This window comes from Megalops cyprinoides, chromosome 1 (assembly GCF_013368585.1).
Source record: "Megalops cyprinoides isolate fMegCyp1 chromosome 1, fMegCyp1.pri, whole genome shotgun sequence".
Taxonomy (NCBI): Eukaryota; Metazoa; Chordata; class Actinopteri; order Elopiformes; family Megalopidae; genus Megalops; species Megalops cyprinoides.
The window spans coordinates 60,843,700-60,853,585 of record NC_050583.1 but is presented as its reverse complement, the minus strand read 5'-3'; the positions used below and the strand labels follow the sequence as shown (position 1 = coordinate 60,853,585).

General features: G+C 40.3%; 2 protein-coding genes across 3 annotated transcripts; one reads left to right on the top strand and one right to left on the bottom strand.

The window, feature by feature from the left end:
- The first annotated feature begins 2,864 nt into the window (after positions 1-2,864).
- Positions 2,865-7,991, top strand: taf5 (TAF5 RNA polymerase II, TATA box binding protein (TBP)-associated factor). The gene is made up of 11 exons (XM_036538132.1): positions 2,865-3,291; positions 3,658-3,883; positions 4,468-4,783; positions 5,073-5,236; positions 5,360-5,495; positions 5,735-5,855; positions 6,086-6,215; positions 6,415-6,579; positions 6,776-6,953; positions 7,086-7,263; positions 7,413-7,991. Exons 1-11 carry the CDS (start codon positions 2,865-2,867, stop codon positions 7,625-7,627), a joined length of 2,256 nt encoding a protein of 751 aa, XP_036394025.1. The 3' UTR covers positions 7,628-7,991.
- A 91-nt stretch (positions 7,992-8,082) lies between these two features.
- atp5md (ATP synthase membrane subunit DAPIT) lies at positions 8,083-9,880 on the bottom strand. 2 transcript variants are annotated; one of them, XM_036550582.1, is made up of 4 exons: positions 9,831-9,880; positions 8,980-9,073; positions 8,396-8,491; positions 8,083-8,193 (listed from the first exon to the last, which is right to left on the bottom strand). In XM_036550582.1, the coding sequence occupies exons 2-3, from the start codon at positions 9,064-9,066 to the stop codon at positions 8,402-8,404; spliced, it is 177 nt and encodes a 58-aa protein (XP_036406475.1). In that variant the 5' UTR covers positions 9,067-9,073; positions 9,831-9,880; the 3' UTR covers positions 8,083-8,193; positions 8,396-8,401. The 2 variants fall into 2 exon arrangements, with proteins under 2 accessions (XP_036406475.1, XP_036406483.1); XM_036550590.1 differs by lacking the exon at positions 9,831-9,880 and adding an exon at positions 9,663-9,785.
- Between the last annotated feature and the right edge of the window lie 6 nt (positions 9,881-9,886).

Sequence of the window (9,886 nt, the reverse complement as noted above, 5' to 3'; positions counted from 1 at the left end):
CTGGATTTGCTTTCAAAGTAAATTGTTGTTCTATATTTTCAGTAAGGTAGTGTAGATGCACCCCGCTATGTTAAAAATGTGTATTTATATAATTCCCCATTTCGAACCATTATGCATATGCTCAATAAAATATAATCTCAGACGACCTGTTACAAAAAGGACACAAACACGGAATATAGAAACAACGTTATACGTCTGTTAATGACAAAATACACAATAAGATGCCCGTTATTATTGAAAGGATTCATCAATTGAGCTTGAGACTCATCACAATTGATAAAAACATAATGCATTGAAATGAGGAATAGCTTGAGCGCAAAACCTGAAATGGGCATAGAACAAATAAAATTACAATATAATTATTATACAATTATAATGTTATTATTATTATGCAAACAAAATTATAAAATAATGTAATAATGAAAACACATAAATCAACAATCAATCAGTATGTAAACTGCCAAATAAGCATAGCTTAATCTATGTAAAAATGAATAAAGCATTTCTGCTTCATGTTGCAATGTTCTGCTGATGATTACTTTCTGAGCACTGCATCCATGTGCTTCTAATGTCTGTATTCCATAACCTTAGGAGACACAAATAAACTCATAATTGTCCTCTTTAATTTACTATATTGGTAATACACATGCAGCCAGTGACATATGCCTAAATTACAAGGATGCCTTATGTGTCTGGCCTTCCAGTGAAATCGCATTCATGTGCAAGGATAGTCAAGGATACAATGATATAGACACAATATAAAGAGTGTATGAAAGAGGAAAGGTCTAATGTGATATGATATCATTTTATTAGAACAATACTACATTTACATTTAGGAAAAAATGCTTTTATCCAAAGTGACTTAGAGTGAGGTAGAGTACAACACAAGCAAAAAACCATAAGAAATCAACAATATTAGAAGCACTGCATGACCGGGTTTCAATGGTTGGCCAGACAAGATACTATAGGTGCTAACAAACACACAAAATACAAAAATGTTACATCCTATAGATATAAATTTCACACATACAAACACATTCAGCTCCATTTAGCAGAAAAGCGTGTGCCACGCTATCATGTTGGGCAGTCAGGGACTTGAACTGTAACCTTTTGAACAAAAGTAGCACATAATGTAATATTACATGTCCATGCATGGCAGAAAAGAGTTTTCAGTTCCATCAGCATGCAAAAGGAGCGAGCGCTGATGCTCTCCTTACATTTGTATTGAGTTATGTTTACTCATATTGATTTATATAAATTTTACATTTACTTCTTTTTTGATAATGATGTTATGGGTACTGTGTGGGAACTATATGAGAGATCTAAAAGTTTGTGGTTAATTGAACCAATTTGTGAAGGAACATTCAGGTTGCTATAATGGTCCATTGTGGATAAATGAGCCTACAGTAGTGTGTTTGCCATAAAAAGTGAAACCAATAACTGGGGTAAATAACTTTGTGTTATGTTTCCATGTGAAACATATAACTTTGTGTTATGTTTCCATGTGAATGAAATCATACAGTATGTGGGATTCAGAAGGTACATACAGCCTTCTGTCTGATCCAGAAGATGGCGACATACTTCTTGTAATTGTACAGTACTACTGCATTAGAATGCCTAATATGATCTGAGAAAAAAGTTATTGCTGGTACATTGCATTACTGAAAGTTTTTTCCTTGTCATCCTGTTTTTTGTTCTTGTCAATGTTTTTAAGAAGAGTATAAAATGGAAAATACCTGTAAAATATAGTTACAATAGTTATTTTCAATTTTATGCAAAATAATAAATGTACAATTTTGAATTAAAAGGCTAGGTTTGTTGGAATTTTATTCAAATTCTCCAAACTGCTTTGCCCATCGATTGAATCCGACTACCATACAACATTTTGCAGTCAAACACAACTTTGAGAGACCAGGGCTCAGATGTTACACAATATTTTTAGTAACATTTAATGCTAGTAAAATTCCTCAAAGCTTAAAACTCACTCAAATGAAGCTACTATTTTGCATAATTATAAGGCACAGCCATTTCAATTTAAAAAGATATCAATAACCACAAAAAACTGAAACCTTTTCATCTGAGAATGGCAAACTTCTTTCTAAAAATTGGGATATAAAAATCCATACAAGCCAACCATTTAACATATTTATTATAAGAAATGTTACTTTTTGTGCATGTGCACTACAGACAATCCTTTTCATCAGAGATATTCCTATTCTTTTTATTCTAGAATATACAAAAATGGAAGCTATGAAAAATGACTTTTGAAATAAACAGATCTGTATTGGTAATTATTATTATTTAATAATATTACATGAATGGTGTAATGTATTTGAAATATTGCAGATTATCGCAATTGAGACTTTCTTTTTATTTAAAATTGTGGCTCTAGTTGATTCTTTTGGAAATGTTTGCGAGTTTGCACACATTTTCATGCAAAAATGCTCAACAGGGCATGTACAGTATATAGGGTCACTTTGTGTAAAGGGCCGGAGCGCTCGCAAAGGGGAAGTTAGTCTCATGGTCTACAGATCAATGCGTGGAGTAAATGTGGTGGAACGGGTGGGTCTCTTGTGATCTGTAACGTTTCTACTTCAGGTATGCAGTGACAAGTCTTACGCATGTCAAACAAAACACTTCGAATCGTTTTTGTCTTCTACATACTCTAGGTGAAAGCCAGACTTTGCCTTTGGCTTCTAAAATGGCCATACATTTGAAGTAAAACACGCTCAAGTCCCGCCTACCACAGCGGGACCAATGAACCTACAGACATGTGTTGTGTGGGCCAATAATAACGTGAGGTCTGTTGCGGTTCGCTAGCTCTAGCAAGCAGACTCTGGCCGAGACGGATACACAATTTGGAAATGGCGGCTGTTCAGGATGGACCGACCGAGCCAGAGAGTGCAAAAGAAATTAAGACAGAAACATTGAATGATGCGACAGGAAATCACACTGCTGCCGTCGGTGGTGTTCTTTCAACGTCTCCGGTTGCTACCACGTCGGTTGGAACCCCAAAACCTTCGCCTTTAGTAGGAACCGATGACCAGCAGACCTTGCTGGCTGTTTTGCAATTCCTTAGGAAGAATAAATTGATTGAATCGGTCGATACTTTACGTCGAGAAGCTGGTTTAGCGGAAGATGCAGACGATTCCCAGACCGCTGAAGGAGGGGCAACAGGAGTGGGTGCTGGAGTGAATCTTGGTGCCGAAAGCGGGGATGCATCACTCTTCAGCCGCGTGTCAGGCGCTACCGCCGCCCCTTCAACCACCATAGCTCCGGCGCCTCCGAAAGGTAGCTACGCTGTCTTGTGAGGTTAATTTTACTGGATCCAGTTCAAACATTTTAGTTGTTCCTTGAATGATTAAGTGTTTTGTTGACAAATAATGCAGGTGAAAACAATGCATCAAGGCGTGTGTAGCTGGGTAGAGCAGCCAAAGTGCAAGTATAGCTTGTTCGACAAGCAAAGGTTAACACCTGGAGTAGGAGTGTTACACCAGAGGCATCGGTCACTAGCTGCACATGTCTGCATTATGTTTGAATTGCAGTGACGAACTAGACTCATTTCATGTCCACATTTGAATGCTAGGAAAACATTTTATGTTTGACTGCCTACCCTTGCATGTATGGGTTTGTTTACAGTGATGTCTGCACCCTTAGGTGGTGAGGACCAACCAGACGTAAACGTCGTCCTATCGGCATACAGCCAGCAGGGGGACCCAGCTTTATATCAGGTTTATTATAGTGGATTAAAAAATTTCATCGAGTCGGTCTTGGACTGTCACCGAGCTGAGCTCTCCCAAGTGTTTTATCCACTCTTTGTCCACATGTACTTGGAACTGGTCTACAACAACCACGAAAATGAGGCTAAAGCATTTTTTGAAAAGTAAGTTGCATGCTTCAACCATCCTGGCTAAATGTGTTATCGTTCAGTTGTTACATTACATTACATGCATCTAGCAGTACATTACATTACATTACATGCATCTATCCAGAGCGACTTCCAGCACAATAGAACATAAGTGTATCCATTCAAGTTAGATGAGCAATAGTGTCAGACCAGGCTAGCAACACCCACAAACCAGTGTGTGTGAGCATAACACCATTCAAGCCCTACTGCAAGTTAACGTGTGCAACCTGAATAGGCAAAGTACACTAGAACACAGAATCCACAGTGCTATATGTAAATAAAAAAACAATTCTAGAAGTAGCAGTAGCAGGGGTGGGAACTGAGGTGGAACCAAGATGCAGTCTGAAGATGGTGGGTCTGAGGGACCAGCACAGACAGCAGTTGTGTCTGAGAGAAGCGACTCTGTCGGCATGGGACAGTCAGTTGCCCCATAGATGCAGAACGTAGCGATCTTGACGGAACATAGGGTTTGAAGACCGGCCGTAGGTATGAGGGGGCTGTCCCCGGTCGAATCCAGTACAACTCATTGCTAACATTTTACCTGGCTTCTCCTCTCTAAGGTTCAGCGGAGATCAGGAGTGTTACTACCAGGACGATTTACGCGTGCTCTCTGGGCTGACCAAGAAGGAGCACATGAAGGGCAACGAGACGCTGCTGGACTTCCGCACCAGCAAATTTGTCCTGCGCATCTCGAGGGACTCCTACCAGCTGCTGAAGAGGCACCTGCAGGAACGGCAGAACAACCAGATCTGGAACATCATCCAGGAGCACCTCTATATTGACATCTTCGATGGCATGCCGCGCAGCAAGAGTCAGATCGACAGCATGTCCGGAAGTCTGGCGGGAGAGGCCAAGCGCGAAGCCAACAAAGCCAAGGTGCCAGGGTGTCTTACGCAGTGTATAGAACATGCACTGTGGAAATGATCGTCATAAAAAAACAAACTAGTTCAGGTTGACCCGTTGCTTAGACAGTAGAGTGTACGTCGCTGTAATGTCTGAGGGAAAACTGGCCATAATAAGATAAATGTTAATGACGGTCATTACCATGATGATATATTATCAAAAGACAGGGAAACATTGTAGCTACTAGGTCGTACTCCCCATGTTTAGTTCTGTGGGTAAACCGTGTAAACCTAACTGTGGTCATTCTTTGCTATGACTATAGGTGTTTTATGGATTGCTGAAGGAGCCTGAGATTGAGGTTCCCCTTGACGATGAAGATGAGGAGGGGGAAAATGAAGAAGGCAAGCCAAAGAAAAAGAAACCCAAGAAGGACAGCATGGGCTCCAAAAGCAAAAAACAGGACCCAAATGCTCCCCAGCAGAACAGGTATCGCTGGAACCCATGTCTGCCTATGCAGACAATATGGCATCACATTATATTGTATAATATATTGTGAGTAACCATTTGTGAAATGTAACTGAATGGTTATTTTAATATTGTGATTGTCAGAATACCACTTCCGGAGCTGAAGGACTCAGACAAACTGGATAAAATCATGAACATGAAAGAGGCCACCAAAAGGATCCGCTTGGGTCCTGATGCCCTGCCTTCCATCTGCTTCTACTCCTTCCTCAATGCATACCAGGTTAAAGACAGGGCATTGTTTGTTTTGTCTCCATTAACAAGTTGTAACATCCAGCCAGACGTTACGTAAATAAGCATGCTAGTAATGTTGTCGGCAGGTTAAAAAAAATATAAGTAGTCTGGAAGGTCGTGAAATGTATATCATATACATGTCATGTCCAGCAATCCTGTCTTGACTTCATAGCCCTGTGCTTGCTCTTTGAATTGTGGATAAGAGTCACAGTATCCTCCGTCTTTCAGGGGCTAACAGCTGTAGACTTCACTGATGACTCCAGTCTGATCGCAGGAGGCTTTGCAGACTCAACAGTGCGTGTTTGGAGCGTCACGCCCAAGAAACTACGTGGTGTTAAGTCAGCAGCAGGTAAATAATGACTCAGCATAAAATTAAAGACTTGACCATATCTGTGCTGTTGTTATGTCATAGTATGTTATTCATGGATAGATTCTTGTTAGTAGTTACAGGAGGGATGACAGTGAATCCGTTGATGTGGTGGTGCCGTGATTGGTAGCCCCCAAAGATGAATTACTTTGATATTTTCTAGGAGTAGTTGTGGCTTTGAGTTTTGTTAATGGGTGTTGCCTCTGTTCTAGATCTGAGTCTAATTGACAAGGAGTCAGATGATGTGCTGGAGAGGATAATGGATGAAAAGACAGCCAGTGAATCCAAGATCTTATATGGACACAGTGGCCCTGTATATGGCATCAGTTTCAGCCCTGACAGGTGAGGTGGTTCCCCAGCTTCTCCATTCTGCATTTGTAGACCAAATTATGTTCTTCACATAGGTATGCATGTGACAGAGGATGTCATTTACTAGAAAATAGTACAGGAAAATAGTATAGGGATGCAGTACATGCATCAGAGAGAACTTGTATCCTAGTTGATGGACAGTGTCATAGAGGTCCATCATGTTGTTTTCCAGAAACTACCTGTTGTCTTGCTCAGAGGATGGAACTGTGAGACTGTGGAGTCTTCAGACATTTACATGCCTGGTTGGCTACAAAGGACACAATTACCCTGTCTGGGACACCCAGTTTTCTCCATATGGCTACTATTTCGTGTCTGGGGGACATGATAGAGTTGCTCGGTAAGAATCCATGATTGTTTCTCATTACACATTTGACTTAAGTCAAGGATTTGGTGAAATGAATACAATACTCTCTAATGCCCCAGACAGATTCCTGACTTTTGGGTGTTGTCTGGAAAGCTGTGAGCTTTTGAGTCATGCAGTGGGATCTGAGAACATCTCAAGAAGCAAATAAATTGTGCATCTTGTGTGCTAGGCTTTGGGCAACGGACCACTATCAACCATTGCGCATGTTTGCGGGTCACCTGGCTGACATCACCTGTACCCGGTTCCACCCCAACTCCAATTATGTGGCCACAGGGTCGGCAGACCGTACCATTAGGCTCTGGGACATCCTTACCGGCAACTGTGTCCGAATCTTCACTGGACACAAGGTATGATGGCACCAGGGGCAAGTTGTCCCCAAGAGTTAAGACCCCTGGGACAGGGAGTTCAATTTCAAAAAGCAGATGATTTGTGTAATTTCCAAGTTTCACATCAACACTTCTCATGGTGTTTATTTTCAGGGGCCAATACACTCTTTGGCTTTCTCTCCTAATGGGAAGTTTCTGGCATCTGGAGCCACAGATGGCAGAGTCCTGTTATGGGACATCGGCCATGGCTTGATGATTGGGGAGCTCAAGGGCCACACTGACACAGTCTATGCCCTGAAGTTCAGCAGGGATGGAGAGATCCTGGCCTCAGGTCTGTCCTTCTTTTGTCATTTGGTGTCAGTTTGCAGTTCAAATACTACTGTGCAGCTAGGCATTCATCCATCCCCCGGATCTGAATTATTGCCTCTCTGCACCTTTCTGTGGCATCAGTGTTCTCAACTCTACTTTTAATGTTTCTAGGCTCCATGGATAACACGGTTCGGCTGTGGGACTCCGTAAAAGCTTTTGACGACATAGAGACTGATGATTTTACTACAGCCACTGGTCATATTCACCTGCCTGAGAACTCCCAGGAATTACTGCTGGGAACATACATGACCAAATCCACACCTGTAATTCACTTACACTTTACACGCAGAAATTTGCTTCTTGCAGCAGGGGCATACAACCCTTAGAAATGTTTTTTTTTTTTTTTGTATGCTTTTTGCATATTTATCCCTCTAAATACAGATAGAAGTTCAAAAGAAATGTACAGACTGGACACTTCCTGCATTAGACTGCATAGATCCTTAACATTTTTGTTGATAATGTCTATAGTAGGAGTGTAACTTAGGCATTCTTCATTAAAAGAAATGCCCTTATTTTCCGGTTAACCTATATCTTCAAATTCTTACATTTTTCTCAAGATTTCAACTGAAATCTGGCCTTATCATCCAGATGTAATCACTTGCCATTTCCCTTAGCTGTATGATACTGTGATCCAATGCACAGAGTGCCTCTTGGAAGTAAAAAGCTGTGCTTATTTTGTTACACATTCACTGCCAGCAATATTCCTTCAGTGATGTCTGCATATGTATATTCTTTTATACAGGTGCATACTGTGTAAATAAAACACATTTTCTATGTTTCATTGTCTTTATTTAACATGGCATAACCACAATGTTCAAGTGTTGGCATCTTCATAAAAAGACATCTAGCAAACTACTCATCGCTCTATACAACAGAGCACAGCCAGGAATCCCTGTTGAAAAGAAACAAATGTTAATTCATCTGGAGTCAAACTAGATATAAAGCAGGTATTGTGGAAGTAGTATGTAGTAGTAAGTCTGAATGTGTATCAATGTATGGAAAATAAAATCTTAACCACACTAGTAAACAAGGTGAGGCTCAAAATGTACACAAAACGTACCCCCATGACAAAACATTCAGGTACAAACACTCACCACTATTTAACTTGCTGTAACCTGCTTCTCTTTCTTTGGCTTCAACTTAAATATAAGGACAATTGCAGCAATCCCTGCATAGGTAGCCAGCACACACTGGAAACGGGAAAGCAGCAGATCCATTAATTTCATGTCACATAATATTCAAAGACAATGTTCTTTTTCCATACTCGATAATAAACCACAAAGTCAAGTTACTTTAAAGGACAGAGGATTCACCTGTAATATTGCCACCTAAGCATGTGAGGTCATATGGACAAATTTAATTTGTAGGTTAGCGTCAGATTGCTACCCATATTTTCTGTAGCAGAGCTATATCTGCAGTTGTACATATACTGACATACAGATTTCTATCTCTAAGTAACTTGTTACTGTTAAATATCCAATTTTGTTGAGTTTATACATATGCTCATATACACAGTCATGAGCAAAAACCTGTCCCAATACATTTTCCTAAAATGTCTCAATGGAAATTTTAATATGTGCTCAGCGCAGGTCATTCCTTAAGATTTTCCAGTTGTTTGTAACCTGTTGCTTATTTAACGCCTTTTAAAAACTGAACCGCTGTCCTACAGTTTACTTACATTCCTCCTTCCTGTAATGGTGTACGCATTGAAGTACTTCGCCAGGCCAGTGAACTGGTGTTGAGTTCCAGCGTCGTGCCCTGCCATGTTTTATCTGGTCCAATAATTGATATTATGATTATTAGGGAAAAACATAACCTATTAAAATCTCTGCTACGGTGTAAACACATGCAGGAACAACGGGATTCAGTACCTCGCTGAAAACCCATCTTCCAACAATTCTAAATTATTAGTCATTATATACTTTACAAACTTTGCTGTACAGGGCACGCCCAGCTAGAAAATCCTCGGGTTCATACCTTATGAAAAATATTTCCATCAGTAGACAAGAAATAACGCCGCAAATGTCTTAAAAGAACATTGCAACTATGAATTCATACATTTTCATCTACCGCTGAGCTTACATAACGTTAGCCAACGTTGGCTAGTTAGTTGACTGGGAAACTTAAGTAGCCAAAAGTAGTGACCCTGATTGTAATTTACGACCTATGTACTCACACGACAGCCAACCAACCAGCTAATAAGCACTACCCAGCTAATGTTACTTATGTCTCCCCAGCTGTAAGGCGCTCCATGTGCTAACTGCATTAGAAAACTAGCTGTTTACACAAAATCAAAGCATGATAGCCAGCAAGCTAACATCTTGTCAGCTAAAGCACCTATCCTAGCCAGCTAACTGTTACCTTGTGTTAAGAGTTGCTAGCAAGCTAAAATAGTTGCTAGTTTGCTATTCAAAGACCGACCGGTTACAACCCATCTGTTGACGTGCAAAAGAGGAATATTATGCCTCAGAAATATTTTTAATTGCATCTCCGTTAATTTTTTTCTTGTTCACACAACTTCATGCTTACCCTGCCAAACTCGACCCTTGAGTTTGAAAAAGTGCCCTTCAGAAGCAGACGTAAAG